This window comes from Mauremys reevesii, linkage group 12 (assembly GCF_016161935.1).
Source record: "Mauremys reevesii isolate NIE-2019 linkage group 12, ASM1616193v1, whole genome shotgun sequence".
NCBI classification, from domain to species: Eukaryota; Metazoa; Chordata; order Testudines; family Geoemydidae; genus Mauremys; species Mauremys reevesii.
In genome coordinates, this window is record NC_052634.1 from 936,948 (window position 1) to 954,290 (window position 17,343).

General features: G+C 56.4%; 1 protein-coding gene across 6 annotated transcripts in view; it reads right to left on the reverse strand.

Moving 5' to 3' along the window:
- The window catches only part of LOC120375716 (pleckstrin homology-like domain family B member 1), a 97,169-nt gene that overhangs the window by 36,433 nt on the left and 43,393 nt on the right, over positions 1-17,343 (reverse strand). For all 6 annotated transcript variants that reach the window (XM_039496570.1, XM_039496574.1, XM_039496571.1 and 3 more), the window contains exons 7-10: positions 12,235-13,760; positions 2,286-2,582; positions 1,236-1,373; positions 465-602 (exon numbers count right to left, since the gene is read on the reverse strand). In XM_039496570.1, coding sequence (XP_039352504.1) covers positions 465-602; positions 1,236-1,373; positions 2,286-2,582; positions 12,235-13,760 — 2,099 coding nt within the window. The remainder of the gene's footprint in view (positions 1-464; positions 603-1,235; positions 1,374-2,285; positions 2,583-12,234; positions 13,761-17,343) is intronic.

Below are 17,343 nucleotides of genomic sequence, written 5' to 3' on the forward strand. Positions count from 1 at the left end.
CAGTCGGCCCCAGGATCCCAGACAACAGCAGAAAGAAGGGAAATGCTCTGAGTAGAGGAAGTGCTGTCTCAAGCTGGCTGCAAGAAATCCAGCACCTCCTATCTGGCTGCGAACGTGCCTGGGGCAGCCCCCTCCTCAGGGAAATGGCACTTCAGTGCCCACCCAGGAGGTAATGGGAAACCCTTTGAGAAGGGGGGCCCAACGGAAGATGACACAAGCTTTCTTGGGGACGGCTGGCCAGTGTGTGCAGTGCACAGAACCCGTGCCATTCTCCTCCAAGATCAGCGGGTGACCAGATGGGTCAGTCTCTTCAGCACTGGAGCCAGAAGTATGTGTGCAGGGACAACACTTTCCAGCAGAGAGGGGACCTGGGATTAAGCAGCCCCTTGGGGGGGCTTTGGGAGTGCACCCTGCACTCATTGCTCCAAGGCACAGACAGGGGAACTCTCAGCTCTGGGGTTTACCGTGTCCCGCTCCTTCTGGATGCTGGAGTCCAGCTCACACAGTTTCTCTTGCAGCTGCTGCACGATCTTCTGTTCCTGCTGCAGCTGTATCATTTCCGACTCCCGCTCCCCCTGCAGCAGTGCCCGCTCCATCTCCGCCTAGGCAAACACAGCCATGTTACAGCAGTGCTGTCCCTGCCAGCCTCATCTCCCAACCTCACGGCAGGGCCCCCCAGAGGCACAGCAACGCCTGGGTGGGACATGGCTCTGCTGGCAGAGATGAGCCAAGAAGGGCAACTGGACTTGGGCCAAGCCCAGATGGAGGTCAGGGCTGAGGCTAATGGCTCAGGTTCAATGGTTCTCAGACCTCACATGCGCTCCCCATTGGATCTATGCTCCATCAAACATGGGAATTAGAGCCAGGCCCCATGAAGCCTCAAGTCAGAGCCAGACCCAACCTGTCAGGGTTAGTTCTGACCCTCCATTCTTCCCCCCAAAAACAAACAACAACAAAACTTTAAGGGGTCAGATTTAAGGCTCTGGTCTGGGTCCTTCCCTGCCTTCCCTGTCTAAGGGGAGGGGAGCCCGGCCAAAGCTCTCTAAGGGCAGAGCCCCACAGAACTCCAGAGAAGTGGAGCTGGGGATGCCGGATGCACTTACCCCAGCGCTGTTCCACTCCGAACACGCAGCCAGGGCCCTTCACCCTGTCCAGTGCAGGGCTCCACCCTGGCCCCCAGTGGGTGTCCTGCACCCTTCCCCCACACCAGGAGCAGCAGAAAGGGTTTCCCCCACCTCATGAGACGACTCCTGCAGCTGCTGCTCCAGCTCCTTGACATGGCTCTTGAGCTCATCCACGTGGCCCAGCACCCGCACCCATTCCTCCTCCAGCAGGGCAGCCTCCTTGGTCTTGGAGCCCGTCGAGTCCTCGTGCTGCTTGGAAGAAACGGCGATGTCACGGGGGGACTGCTTATTTGCTATTTGCAGAGTAGGGAGCACGCACATCACTTCAGCAAAAAGAGGGCCCTGCCCCAGAGCTCACAGCCACTCCCTCCTCTGATACACCCAGAAACCCATCACTGCCCATGCCCAGCTCAGGTCATAAGCATGTCTGAGTCCAGCAGCAGCAGGGTCCCCTGCAGGACACCCCCTCCTCACCCCACCCCAAAAAACACTCCACCCCCTCACCTCAGGGCAGGTGCTCTCTTGTGCTCTGGGACCCGCAGACCCTGACCCCCCACCTCCTGGTGGGTGCTCTCCATGCACTGGGCAGGCCCTGACCCCCCCACCCCTCCTGGTGGGTGCTCTCCATGCACTGGGCAGGCCCTGACCCCCCCCCACCCCTCCTGGTGGGTGCTCTCCATGCACTGGGCAGACCCTGACCCCCCACCTCCTGGTGGGTGCTCTCCATGCACTGGGCAGACCCTGACCCCCCACCTCCTGGTGGGTGCTCTCCATGCACTGGGCAGGCCCTGACCCCCCCACCCCTCCTGGTGGGTGCTCTCCATGCACTGGGCCCTGCCTCCCCTCACCTCGTGGTGCGTGCGGGCAGACCCTGACCCCCCCACCCCTCCTGGTGGGTGCTCTCCATGCACTGGGCAGGCCCTGACCCCCCCACCCCTCCTGGTGGGTGCTCTCCATGCACTGGGCAGACCCTGACCCCCCACCTCCTGGTGGGTGCTCTCCATGCACTGGGCAGGCCCTGACCCCCCCACCCCTCCTGGTGGGTGCTCTCCATGCACTGGGCCCTGCCTCCCCTCACCTTGTGGTGCGTGCGGGCAGACCCTGACCCCCCCACCCCTCCTGGTGGGTGCTCTCCATGCACTGGGCCCTGCCTCCCCTCACCTCGTGGTGCGTGCTCTCCGTGCTGCTACATTCCTCCTTCAGATTCTCCTCGTCTGATTTCTCCAGGCTCTCCCTCTGCTGGGGCCCTGGGGCCTCTCCAGTCTCCTCTATGGCCTTGCCAAGGCCCAAGGCAGCCAGGCTGGCTGAGCCCTTGGAGTGCCTCCTGGCTGTCAGGATGTTGGTGGTGGCATCTCCGTCACTCGGGAAGTGCTGGTGTGAGCTGCCTGCGTCTGTGGTGCCATCAGTTCTGGTGTATTCCGCACACAGGCTCAGGATGGTCTCCAGACGCTGGCGCTCCTGGGCAGGGGTTACAGGGAGGAAGGCGTGAGTGGGCTGCCTGCTGGGGTGGGTCCTCACACAGATATGCGGGGGGAGGGGGGGGGGAAGCAAGCAGGAACTGGGAGGCATGTAAACCCAGGCCCCACTGACCTGGGCTTTCCCCTCTTGCACTCCACCCCTGCATCACCCTATGACATCAATCTCCCTGAAGTGATACTTGTGTTGGACTAAAACACTGAGCTCCCCACCCCTTGATCCCCCACGTATTGGCCCTGTTCTTCCCCCCACTGGATAAACACACAGCTCCCCATCACACCAGCTGGGGTAGCATGTTGCATGGGGCTAGGACCCCTGTGGGGAGGAGCAGGCAGGCTGAGTGACAGCCCTTTGCTCAGCCCTGCTCTGTTCAGCACTGGGAGCTGTGTGACTCAGGGGGATGTGACTCAGGTCTCATCTCCTAGCACAGGTCCCTGCCTGCAGGTGGTGGCAGCAGCAATCCCAGTTAACATGCAAGAAACTGAGGCAATGGCTCTGGTTGGTCACTCCCCCCCCCCCACACACACACTAATTCCCAGCCAGGACATGGGGCAGGGCCTTCACAACACACTTGGGCCTGACAGATGGGACTGAGTCCTGGCAGGGGATGCGGGACACAGACACCTGCTTGGACCAAGCCATAATACAGCACTCCCAGTAAAGTGCCCAGACATCACGAACATTCATCTCTCCCATCTCCTGCTGCCATGTCATTTCTAGCACCCATAACTGGGCCTGGATCACATGGCAGTGAGCCAGATAAGACAGGGAAGCTCATTCCAATGCGTGCCATGGCCTTTGACCCCAAAGCCACCCCATTTCTAGCCTGGCCATTGTGGGGAAAGTGTCTCCTCTTGCATTCTAAGGGATCCTCAACACAGAGGCATCCGGTTCCCCCGGGAGTCTGGGATCCTCCAGGATGCACGTGCAGTCCCACTGAATTGCAGCCGCCTTTGGGGCAGATGATATTAACCAGAAGGGAGTGCCCAGCTGCAGACAAATGCACAGGTTGCACCGAGACATCCTAACCCCCTGGGCTTAGGCTCAACTGCTGGCTTAAGGAGTCACTCTGACTCTCCCAGCACAAGGGAATGGCCTGGAACGAATCTCCCCAGGCCGCTGCAAGGGCATGGGGCAGAGTCTGGGTGTACGTGAGAGAGTGGCACTGGTTTAGCTTCAATTGTTTGTTAAGCCCATTTAGTTGAACTGGAGCAGGCCAGTGTGTGGATGCTCTGACTGCCATTTAGTTTAAACTGATACCTAAGCAACTAAAAGTTAAACTGAACTAAGTTTGGTTTAAAGCCAAAATAAGACTAACACACTTCTTCAATTGAACCAGGGACCTGAGACAATTGCCTATTGGTGCCAGGGGCTGTTTCCAAGACTCGGATTGGTATCAAGGCAGCGCTGGCCAGAAGGGCACCTGGAGATTTTGCACGAGCTGTGAAGCTCAATCTGAGCTTTATGCCTTGGCCACTGAGCGTGCTCAGCAGCACAGCTTGCCATAGCCCAGAGGGAGGCACCCAGAGTCCTCCTCTCCACTGGCTGGGTGTGGAGCCAGCCTGCCTAGCCCTGCAGTGGGGATCGAAGGAGAGCTAGGCACAGCCTATACTGCTTCCAGTGGAGCCCATCTAGCTGCTCCACGACATCTGGGGAGGGGAAAAAGAAAACAAGGGAACCCCAACAAATGTCTCATCCTCTTCGAATCCCCCCAGAAAATCAACCCAGACACAGCATCCCACCTGCTTCTGGGGCAGCTGCTCCTGCAACAACCAGAGGAAGGGTTTGCTTCTGCCAGTTCCCTCCATGGCTTTTGTTGTCTGCTTCCAGCCACAGAATCACTGATTCCACAGCACTCTCCCTCCCACGATCTGAGCCCCCCGAGTCTGGCAGCATTTGCTTCCCACCGGAGTAGGAAACCAAGCAGAAGCTGGTGCCATATTATTAAGGGGATGTTCTCAGGACAAAAGTCATACTCCCACAGCAGGGATTTATCTACATTGCTAGTCACCTCGGATGCAGAATGCATGGACCCAGCCCCTTCCCCACCTCTCTTTGCAGTGTCCAGGGTCACCTACGGCATCTCAAGCACTGGTACACTGCTGCAAATCACATCCCAGACAGGACCCCTGTTACAAAAAGTAAGCAATCTCCCCCCGCAAAGGACAGGCAGCACCGAGACAAAACAGACTTGCCAAGACTAGTCAATTCCTAATCATAGTGAAGGGTTCAATCCCCTGTAGATCATGAGGGGCAGGACCGTGCCTCTCCAAGGCCGCACGAATCCCCACCTGGCACCGAGGGACATGGTTCTCATTCATTAACACACTCCTGCCAGGTGAGAGGACACGGGTGTCTATCTAAAAGCCTGCAGAGCTCCCCAGATTTACCTGGGTGAACGAGCGCCCCCCTCGCTCATCAGTTACACAGTGTGCACACAATGCAACCCGTCCAAGCACATTCTTGCCCTCGCCTTGTGTCAGATGTTGCTCCCTGACACTCCTGGCTCTGGGCCAGAGTACAGTGCTATTACTCACTCCAATGTACAGGAAAGGGAGGGACGAGGAAGGGTTTGTTTGAATCATTTGTTTCATACAGGTTAACGTGGCCACATACCAGGTCCACGGAGGATCTGGGAGATGATCCCAGAACTCCAGGTTTTGAGTGCCCTGCTGTAACCACTAATCCATGTTCTCTCCCTAAGTGGTACCTGTTCAAACGGCCAGGAACCACCAGCCATACAGCACTTGTCTGCTATGCAGGGGACCAGGCTACCCCTTGAGGTGCTTTCCCAAGCAGCCCCATCCCTCCACCAGGTGCAACCCCTTGTTACTACTCCCCAAGGCCTGACAACCCCTGTCCCAGGAACGTATTCCAAAAGGGTTTTGGCCTCTACTCCTTCCCAACAGGTTGCTCCCATCATCTGCCTGGGCGCATGAGTGACCCCCTGCTTTGCAGATGCCAGTGCTGTCCTGTGAATCAGTGGCAGGAGACTGCTAAGGAAGCAAAAATAGCTGTGTGCGCACATACACCTATGCAGACACATACTCACAACCCTGACCAGCTCAGTCTCACAACCAATCTCAACTGGTCTGGGAAGCCAGTGGCCTGATGGACCCACAGAGATACGGGTCACATGCCACAAAGGGTGCTGCCAACAATTAAACAGCTCTGCACGTTGAGATGAAGTTTCTGACGAGCCCAGATAGCAGACACTGGGCCTTGCCAGGTTTTTCCTTCAGAAAGGGATGAAAATCAGGGACCGATTGTACAGCAGCAGGCACCACACATAGCATCAGAGGGACAATGAAGACCTCCCTCCCACAGCCCTGCCAGCGCCCTCAGTCAAACCTGCAGCCTCCAGCTATTCCAGTCCTGGGCCACTGTTGAACAATGACTGACAGGCCGCAGAGCACAGTGCGTTTAGTTTTGGCATAGCACAGCCGCACAAGCACCCATGCAGCTCCAGGTGCATTCCCAGCCCAGGTAGAGCGAGGGAGGAGAATGGGGCAAAGGTCAGGGCAGAGCAATGAAAGGGAGGGGAACAAAGGAAAACCAGGGGTGATGGTACACAAAAAGCCTCGCAGCAGCCTTTCCAACCTGCACTGACCCTGGCTAGAGACCGAGGGGGTGAACTGCAGCAGCCACAAAAGAAGTGCTCCTCATGGCTCAAAGGGCTTCAGCAACCCGCTCACAGCTGCTCCTGCTAGCCCCACCCCCACATAACCTCCTCCCCCCAGGTCCATATACTCACAGAGGGATCCAGCCCCACTTTCATGGTCCGTCGGATGTTCCTGCAGGGAAGCAATTCACCTTCACCCTCTCGCCCACCTGGATTCAGCACCACCCCATGCAGGGTGCCAACCCGCTGCCCCGCGGGAGACACGTGACCGGCTGGGAGTCAGAGATAGACTAATTACATAGACTATAGCCCCAGGCTGGAGAGCTGCATGGCTCGCCATGCACACTACACAGGGCTATTTCTGAACAGTGAATCAGGCAGTCTGAGTGCAAACTGCAGCTCCAACCTGAGTCAGTTCTGAGTAAACACGGCTCCCTCCCCCCACCCCATCCAGATGCAGCCTGGGAGAAAGGATCCCCCACCCTCCAATGAGTCTGGGTGAGGAGAATTATGGTCTTGTGGTTATAACACAGGACAGAGTCATGACACCCGGCTGTATCAGGACACCTGGGTTCTATTCCCAGCTGTGCCACTGACACGCTGCATGACGTCCGGCAAGACCTACACCCTCCGTGTGCCTCGGTCTCCCCCGGGTGCAATGGCGGTTGATGATCCTGACCTGACTGGGCTGGGAGAGGCTGTGACAGGCTGGGAGACCTGGGAAAGCACTGCAGAGGGCAAAGGACGTTCAAGAGAGGGATGGGTGTGGGCTCCACCTGTGGGCCAGGTCATCTCCCTGTTGGGGGAACAGAGGGGATGGCCTCAGACAGAAAGGCCCGGGATCAAAGAGGCTCTGGCACCTAGCTCAGCAGGCCCCAGGCTTGCTTAGTCCTTAGGCACCACTGTAGCAAAGATGATTAGTAATACTGGGGTGGATGTTCAGACCCAAGCACAGCCTGGCCTTGGGCTCAGGCTCTGGTAGAGCCCCAGCCATGCTGGACTGCCCCAGACATTTCTGCGCTCTGCTGCTGTGGATTCACAGGGCTGCAGGTGCTTTCATAACTACCTCCCTCCCATTCTGGGGACCAGACTGCCTGGGGCAAGGACACATCAGCAGCTTCCCACTGAGCCAAGAGACACAGAAGGGGCTGGGTTAGGAAGCCAGGCCCCATGTTTGGAGTGGGTTAAATCTGAATATTTTAAGAAAAGGGGGTGCTGCCCTCTGACCTGTTCCCACAGCAAAGCAAGATGGATTCCCCGCACCCACTGGCCCTCTTCCCCCTCGGCCCAGCCGTCTGTGGAATCCCAGGCTCCCAACCCAGCCTTGCTCAGAGGGGAAAGGGCCTCCCTACAGCTGGGGCGGACAAAGTGCCCAGAAGCTCTCGCTCTCCTGCTAAGAGGGAGGGGGATATTCAGGAGCAACCTTCCCATCCTGTCTGTGCTGTGCCCGTCTCACCCCTGTGTCTGTCTCACCCCTTATGCCTCCTCCCACGAACCTGATGCCCCCAGCCACTGCCTGAGGGTTTATGCACTCCCCAGCCCTACCGAGACCATCAACTCACAGGTCAGAGAGAATAGGCGTGAGAGTCAGGCACTCCCCAATGTAGACTCTGAAGAGAGAAGGGCAGCACATTAACAAGGGTGCTATAAACCTCCAGCTGGCACGGTGCCTCAGTGTTCGCTATCCCCAAAGCAGGAGCACCAATGGGCAGCTGAGGCGTGGCATCAGCCTCTCCTGAGCTGGCACAATGAGGTACTGGGGGATGGAAGGACCATTCTCAGGGATGAGTCCTTAGGGCTGGAATGGGCCCCTAGCACGGAAGGGAGGGGAAATCAGGGTCTCACTGCAGTGCACAGGATAGCGAGGGTGCTGCACCAACCCAGGAAGCTGACACCCACCCTATTCCTTCCATGTTGGGGGTGGAGAGTCTCTCTTACACCCCACGCCACAGCTCTGAGCCGGAGCACCTAGGAAAGAGACTGACTGCCACTTGCCAAAGCACAACAGCCTGAGCCAGACATTAAGGAGTAGAACCAGTCCCTGGGCATCCCCCAGCCTTGGGCGCAGCCAGACAGCAAGCCTGGGCCATGCACAGCATGCAGCCCAGTCAGAGCCATGCTAGTCAGGGATAGCTAACACTTAGACCTTAGACCCAGGCCCTCTGCCTCACCTACTAGTCCCAGTTCTGAAACCAGACCTGTCTGCAAACCCTACGGGCCCCTGGGAGCGGAGCACGAGCTGAAACGAGAGATTCGGCCTCTCTGGCCAGCTAGAGCCATAGACCTGCTTCTGAGAAGGAGCTCAGAACGCATTCAGGGCACCAGACGCAGAGTTTGGCGTCAACAGCAACACAGCAGCTCAGAACACATGTAGCCAAAGACCTCCCCAGCAAAAGCAGCCAGCTGCAGTGTAAAGAGATTCTGCAGAGGGCAGCAGCTGCCTATCTGCTGGAGTCCAGGAGAGCTATTCCTTCTTTTCAGCCCCTGATTGGCTAGGGACAACAGGTACCACCAGATCTAGTCCCTTGGGGGCTTGGGTCCAGAGAAGAGGAGCCTGAGTTTGTTCCCTCTAATCTGCTTCATCTCACAAGTGAACTACCAGTGGGGAAATGCTCAGCGCTCTTCCTACCCCCCTTGCCAGACAGCTGTCCACAGACTCACATCCCTGGCCACCCAAAGGGATCTATTTCCTCAAGGCTGGGCAGGACAAGGAGCTCCAAACGAGCACTTTCCTCTGTCACAGGGACAGCAGGGCACCATGGGTGCATTCAGAGCCCAGGCACTAGAAGCTATGGAGAGAGGTTTATTTCAATGGCATCTCCTCCCTGAGAGGCTCCAGGGTCAAACACACCAGATACAGCGATGTGCTATGGAGAACAGTCTTGCATTCCTGCAGCACCTGTCCCCCAGGTACTCCACACACACTGCAGATGGTACGGACAATGTGGGCAATGGCTAGGGCAGTTCCCACACCTGGGGAAGGCAGCAGCTGTTTACCATGCATACGGCAACGGCACACACCCCAGAACCCTGTTTCCAGTGTAATCTTGCAGGGGATTTAGGGAAGCGAGTGCCCTGGAGAATGAACATTCCTGGGCTCCTGGAGACCATGTCAGGGGAGTATTAAGTGCCAGGCTGAGTCAATCTTGCCGGGTCTCGTTATTTTGTACCTGATGCCACCCCCACCTGACAAGGCACCAGTCGTCACCTGCCAAGTGCCCCTGCAATCAGGGACACTGTCATATCCACCTTCTTCCCAGACAGCGTTACTCCCAGTTGATTCGAGGCATCGGTTCCTACATGGAACCCTTTACCTTAAAGAAAGGGATCTCAGGCACTGAACCTTGCCTTAGTCAAACCCTACCCTTGCAGTCTGAGGCCAAGGACAGGGAGGTGAGCTGTGCTGCCCTGTCCCCAGGCACATGGCTGGGTGCTGGACAGCCTCCTGGGAATACAGACCAGACACTCCATGAGCTCCCACAAAGGACAGCTCGGTAGCCAGCAGCCATCTTTGGTGGTTTTGGCCCTGGCTGCAGTAGTGACCCCCTAAGGTAAGCAGTGCAGTCAATAGGTGCCTCCCTGATCTCATTACCTGTGCAGAGACTTCTGCCCAGCAACTACCATCTGGCTTGCCCCAGCACACCATCCAGTAGCAAGGGGAGGGGTTTTGCTACACAATCTCTTTGAACCATCCTGGACTGGCCCCCTTCACTGGCTACGCATGGACAAAGGAAGAGACAGATGCACTGGGCAAACCCCACTCTTCTCCCGCGTCAGGCAACTGCCTAGTCTGTAAAAACTCAGTCCCACGGCCTAAATATGGGGCCTAAGTGCCCGCAAGACCTCCCGTCTGCCAGGAGCCTTGGAACATTATCTGCACAATACATGCAATGCAATTAAAAGGGCCCAGGCAGCTAACTACTTTGGCACGAAGCTGGAGTCCCAGCCTGGCATCCCCTAGAGAGCATACGGTCAAATCCTGAGGGCCTACATTTAGAGAAGAGGCCTCGAAGTCCTATACATACAGGCCAGACTGTGCCAGTCAATACCCTGTAGGCTCACACTGCACCCTGTACATGGAGACTCAATAATACAACCCATAGGCTTTGTAGATTTACAGTTCACCCCACATAAATGCAGACCACTTAGCTTTATAACCTGCCAGCACTGTCCTGACTTGAATCCATTAGGTTCCCTGTCCTGTTATGATGGTTAATTGCACATTGGCTTCTGCATAATCCAGCTATCTGCATTCAGAAGGGAGGCCCAAGTGCTGCTTCTTGTGGTAATCTCTCCAGATAAGCAAGGAGTCCAGAGACTCAGAGCCCTATGCACATTATTGGTATGCAGCTGTTAGTAACTGCAGCAAAATGCACAGCAGAAAGGGTCTGGGTTTGAAAACAGTACAAGTCCAAGGCCCTATGCAAAGAATACACCAGCCCTTATTGCAACTGCCTGGGCTCCCTGGTATCTGGGTGCAGGTCTGGGCTTGGAAAGAGTCAGACTCAAAACTTCACCGAGGGTACAAAAAATCCCTGGTCACTGTGACAGCAAGAACATATAGTGCCAGTGAGGTGAGTGGAGAGACTAGAGAGCCCTCCAATGATGTATACACCATCCAGTGGCATGTGGTCGGCGTACCAGTATGTGGCACAGCGGGGTCAGGCCCACAGTGGTGTGTGAAAGCACAGGCCAGAGCTCCAGAGCAAGGAGGATCCCAGACCCTATGCATCCTGGAGACTGCAAGGCCGAAGCAACCCGGTAGCCAATGCCACAAGCCCCTCGGCCATCAACAGAGCGCTCCGCTCTCTCCCCTCTCCTGTGGGGGGCACTGTGGTTGGCTTCCTGCCTCCCCTTCACAAATCCCTGTAAGGCATTTGAGGGGTACGGGGCCTGTAGGTGACATACACAAGGCAAGAGCTTTCCAGGCTCTGTAGCAAGCTACAAGCCCAGGGCTCACCAGTGAGTGCCTTACTCTGACCACTAATTATGCCCCCTGCCATGGATGTGAACTGGTGTTTCAGCAGGAACTGCAATGCGATTGCTCCTATAAAGCAGCATGTCAGCTGGAGCAGAGGGGGAGGGAACAGGGGTCACTGCAGCCAGTGCCTCACCCTCAGCAAACACCACTCTGACAGGGAGTGAGGGCCACAGCAGCCCCCAGGGCTCCAGTAAACTTGCCAGACATGATGTGAAACTGGAGGGGACCAGGATACAGTCAGCAGATAACAGCATCTGAGCTTGCAGCTGTGATGAATGACGGTCAGAGACGCAGCACACTAACTCCTCAACTGAGGATGCTGTGCTGAGGGGAGCCGGCAGGGTCACATGCAGAGTCTTACCCAGCTGCTCAGCAGACTAATGAGTGGGGCAGCTGCTACCACTGCTGCCCCAGCTGTGGGAGGACGCAGCCAGTCATATACAGCCTGTGAATCTGGTCGGCAGGGCAGAAAGGGCCCAGGAATCAAACCCCCCAGGGAATGGATTGACCAGCACAGCTCAGACCATGTACCCAGCTAGTTTGGTGTCCTGCCTCCCATGGTGCACAGAGGGGAGGCAAATCAGCCCAGCATGCAGCTGGCCAACAGTACCATGTGGGGTGGCAGCTCCTTCCTGACACTCTCAAGGACCAACTGATGCTCTGAGACTTGATCAGCCTTAGTCTAAGTCAAAGCAACCTAACCAGCATCACAGTAACCAGTTCCAGCAAGACCAAGAGCCTCTTCCCAGCTGCTGCAAGGGGCTTGGATAAACCAGATATTCCTAAACATCCAGTGTTTTACCCACCGTGGCACTACCTGTGCTCCTCAGAATGGGCAACAGTATCAACGAGCGTGGACTAAAGAAGACCTCACTTCTCCCTCCAACATTCAGTGCTCCCCCTTGCCCTAGAGCTCAGCGTCTATCCATAGTGCTTCCCCCACTATGCCCCATCTCCGACTCCTTACCAGGCCCCACTTCCGTGCCATGCCCTACTGCCCACCAGACCCCATCCCATCCTGTCCCTCTCACCAGGCGCTCCATCTCCTGCTCACGCAGCCGCTCCTCGCGCTGGCGGCGGTGATACTCCAGCAGGTCATCCTCATTGTCACTGATCTCAGTGATGCTGTTTTTGCGCTCCCTCGTACTCACAGGCAGACGCAGATCTCCTGACAGCTTCCTCTGTACCCGGGGGCTCTGACGGGGCGAGGGCACAACCAGCGATCCCAGGCTGTATGCAGGGCTGAGGGTGATGCCAAAGCTGGGCTTACGCTGGGAGGCAAGTTCTGCCTGGAAGATGGGTGAGGGGCTCCTGGTTCTCAAATTCTTCCCCGTCAAGGAGGACGAGGAGGAGAAGTCTTCATGCCTCTCCAGGGGCCTGGCTGCCTTGCGCCGGATGCGAGGGCTCTCAGGAACCTCCTTGGCCAGCTTGGTCTGCTGTGAGGGACTCTCTTGGGGGGTCCTTGCTTGGGGAGACAAGGCAGAGGGCAGGGGTGCTGCCCGGCGAGACAGGGAAGGGCTGAGGGGAGGCAAATCCCTCATGCTCTCCATGCTCCTTCTGCCCATTCTGGGACTCTCAGGGGGCTGCAGAGAGCGGCTGTCCTGATTGACATGGATGAAACCCACAGTCTCCAGGGGCTGGAAGACTCTTGTCAACACCTGCCGGGAGGGGCTGGAGGCCAGGTGTCTGTCAATGCCAGGGGGCTCCCTGCCCTCCCTGAAGGGGCTGGGTGGACGCTCTTGAAGAGCCACAATTTTCAACCTCTGAGAAGACGGTGACTGAAATTTGGGTACCAGCCGGGGGCTGCTGGGGATGTTGGTAGGCTGAGCCTGGGGGCTCCCTGCTACATAGTCACTTGAGCTTACAGACACCAGGGGCACATGCTGGTTAGGATGGCCCAGCTGTGTGCTCTCAGCAGCTCTGCGGGTGCTGGAGAAGGCTGACAGCCCAGGGCCTTCAGGGTGCAGGGCTCTCTGGCCAGGCTTGGGGCTCAGGGGGACGTCATGCACTGCCCTCCTTTGCATCTTGGGACTCTCTGCAAGCTGTGTCTCACTTGTGCCTATGGTGCTGTTCCTCAGGTCCAGGCTGGAGCCCCCACATGGAGGTGGAAGTGGCCGCTGCTGTGGGGACTGCATGGCATGGTTGTAGCTGGAAGATCTCACTGGCACCACGGGGGGGATGGGCGGCCCCTGCTCCTGGCTACTGGGAGAGGGACTAGTGTAGCTGCCACTGCTGGCTGGGGATGAAAGCGGGGAGAAGGGCGGGGATGCGTTGTCATAGCTGGAGCCCACAGACATGGCCCCAGGGCTCAAGGGTGGGGACAAGAAGTAGTGCCCACCACCGTTCACCACGGAGGACACAGGGGACTGGGCATTGGCAGAGAGCTTTCTCCTGGGAGAGCTCGAGTCCTCCATCACCAAAGAGTCCATGATGTCTTGCAGGTCCTTCTCGATAGAGCTGACCAGGGAGCTGTGGCTGGGCCGGGGCCTGCCTCCCTGCCCCTTATGGACATCATTCAGAGACAGCTGGTGGTTGCCGTTCACTAGACTCTCCGATTCTGCCAGAGGGAGAGACAGGAGCACACGTTAGCCGAGGAGACAGCACCATTAACCTCACAGCCCAACCCATGCCAAACCCCTCCACTCAACCAGGCCATGTAGGTAGAGACAGGCCAGAACCAGCCTGTGCTAGGGAGCAAACGTTCAGCTCCTGCTCCCGTTTCTAAGGCAGGATGGCCCAAGCACTGTCCCACAAAACCCCAGCTGCTAGTCAGTTCTGGAGACTCCAGAGGAACCACGACAGCCCAGGGCCTGCTCTCCAAGAGGCTGGCGGTGGAGGAACCAATGGCCACCAAAGCCTGGTGGATCGGTCTGGGCTCCATCTGTGGACCTGCCTACCTCTCCTCCATAGGGAACCGCTATTTACTGCTACCACAGCCATGACATGAGGCCACATGGGGAAGGGAAGGGATGGGAGTCAGTTTCAAATCACATTCCTCTTCCACAGGAAACATTCCAGCAGGAAGCTGCCAGTAGGAGGCGCCCACACAAGAGATTTCCACCTCCCAATCTTCCTTCTCTCCTCGCTTCCAACATTACAGAATACCCCACAGAAGTTCTAATTGCTCTGAACCAGCACTTTGCATTCTGGAGGAGGCCGAAGCCACACTGCTGGTGTGTGCTGCACATACATGCTGGCTGGAATGCAAAGCACAGTAGGAAGTGGTGCCAGCAATGCAAAGGGGAACACCCACAGCTCCATTAGACAGGGTAAGAGCTATTAACCCTTCAATTTCTAAGCATGGGGACTAGGTTTCAGAAGACATTTTCCTATAGTCAGGCTATTCCATACTTGGCCATTAGAGGGATACATGCACAGAAGCAGCTGGACTGGCCTCTTTGGGAGGGGAGGGGAGAGGAGAGGAAGCACTAGAAAGACACAGTCTGAGACAGCTTCGCAATGTCCATGCTCCTTTGAGTGCTCTTCTTCAAGCCAGTGCCACAGCACGGGGTTGCTGCAGGTGCCATCTTCTGGATGTGACCCAAGCAGAGGCCCTGACTACCTGGAGCCATTAGGAGTCCAGGGCACATCTCAGAAGAAAAGGAATATTAACAACTGACCTAGCTAAGTCCACCTCCTTAAATTCCTCCTGCAGCTTCAGTAAGATACCAGAGTCTTTTTCATCTCTTACCTGGAGCTACTTTGTACAGAACAGTGCTTTAGCAACAGGTCCTGGGACCTCTATTGGATCTTTTCTTTTATGAAACTCAAGCACACAGGGCTGTGCTGAACTGTCCCCCTAACCCTGCTCTACTCCCCCTGGGGTTCAGGGTAAGCCATGCCCTTATGAAGTACTGTTATCTCCCATGCTGATCATCTCCTTGGAGCTCAGGTGCCCGGGGATTATATTCCAGTAACTATCCGGGTGTCCCACTAGCCTTATTGCCCAGGCAACTGAAATCGGATAGCTCTTTCCAGCACACAGACGGCAAAGCCCTGTGATGCTAATGCATCCTCTGCCTGGCTCTGCCTGTGGTGTTGCTGGCACGCTGGGAGTTGGGCAGGGAACAGCTGCATATCCCTCACCTCATCCTACAGATGGGACTGGCTGTTGTGTCTTCCCTGTCCACATAATAATCAGTCCCTGGGGCTGCCTGACTTTTCCTCTGGGGTCTTGTAGACAAAACTGAACCAGCAGTGCAAGGAGGGCAGAGAGCCAACTCCAGACACATCATGTGCTTAAGCATCTGCCTCCCACTCAGAAGGGAGGAGGTGCAGCCTCTTCCAGAGCTCCCAGGAGGTGCAGCAGCCAGGGTGCAGAGCACTTCCAATTTCACCCTCCCAGCTAAAATGCCACTATCCCCTGCTTCTCTGAGGCCGAGTCAACACCCCCTTTCCTTCCCCAGCTGCCAGCAGGGACAGGGGAAGGAGGAACATGTAAGACCCGCAAAATCAGACATCCAGGCAGACTGGAGGGAGGGGCAGCTGCTCCCTGGGTGGGATTTGGGGATGGAGCCTCTGGGGGTTTGTCTTGGGGATTCAAAGAGTTTCAGGGACAAAAACGAGGGAAGAGGAAGAGAATTAAATGATTTGATTGAATGTCCCTTAGAAACAATTTAACTAACCAGCATGGAGCCAGCTGCTGCCATAACCTTTGCCCAGAGTCTAGAGTTTGAACTATACAACATGTCTCTAAACAGGGGCAAGCAGGCTGAGCTGGGGGCGAGGGGGGGAGCATGTGTCAGCCATAAACCAGACCAGGCCACACACTTGCCTCAGGACGTGGGGGATAAATGTAAAGCGGGTCTCCCCACAGTTCCTGCCACTTGGCTCTGAACTAAAACTCCTCCCCAAGCCCCTGAAGCTGAAGTTGTGTTGACCCTCAATGCCTCAGGACACGAGGGTTCTCAGAAGGTGGCAAATGGCCAATTCCTTTGCTAAACAAGTGTGGGGTTATTAGCTCCTTGGTCAATAAACTGCAAGGTGTATTGATGCTTCTGGCTCCCATTAAACTGGCCCCGTAGGACACGCGAGAACTATCCATGGCACAGTATCTCAAGGTCCCAAACGCTGGCCTCTCAGAACCCGAGCTCCCCACAGCCCCAGGCTTGGAGAAGCAATAGCACTCAACTAACCCTTTAAGCTCATTCCTAGGAGAGACCCTCATCGGCAGGTGAGTTCAGACGTCCTCCCTCTTTTGGGGCAAAAACTGCACATGTGAGCTGGCCAAAAGCTGCCTGGTGACTCTGCACCCCCGGAATACCAGCTCCCCCTTCCCATACAGCTTCCTGGGGCTGGGGTGAGCCACGTCTGGAGGCAGTTCCCTCCAAGGGCAGAGCCACCCCCAAAAGCAGCAGCAGCACCATCACTCTGTGCTGCTGCACCCTTCCTCGGAGCATCTCCAAACACTCTGCAAACACTAATTAATTAAGCCACAACCTCAGGGCACCTTTCCAGCTCTAATGCTCCCAGCAGCAACCTGCAAACACAGCAGAGGGGAAAAAAAACAGCCAAGTAGGTCACAAGCTTCTAGGGTGCCTCCCTCCCTTCTACCCACACAAGCCTTCGATTGCCTGCTGATACCCAAATCATCGACAGACCAACCTTCCTGTCTCCACTCGACTTCTACAGGGCCAATAATGGCCACTTCAGTCATTCTAGCTGTGAAGGCAACATGGTCAAGGAGTTAGATCAGGATGCCTCCTGACTCAAGAGTTCCTGGGTGCTATTCCTGGCTCTGCCACTCACCTACTGTGTGACCGCGAGCTAATCCCTTCCTCTTGTAGTGCCACAGCATCCCAGTCTCTACACGGCACTCACCTGGGAAGCACCAATTTCTGCTTGCAGAGCTAGCTGGGCCCCCTGGATGGCCAATGCCCAACTACTTGTCTGAGCTGGCAGAAGGCAGCTGGCTGGCTTGATGGAGAAAGTATGGCTCTTGTCTGAAGCCACATAAATGTCAAGCTGAAACCAGACTGCTCTGGCCTGCAGCATTTGTCAGACACGGTTATATTCCAGCCGGGATTGAGAGTGGCTGGGTTTTTTTCCCTTTAATAAATGAAAAGAATCATGAAGGGGAAGGATGAAGAAGCAGTAATAATACTGCCAGAGCGATAACCCAATCAGGGGCACTTACGGTC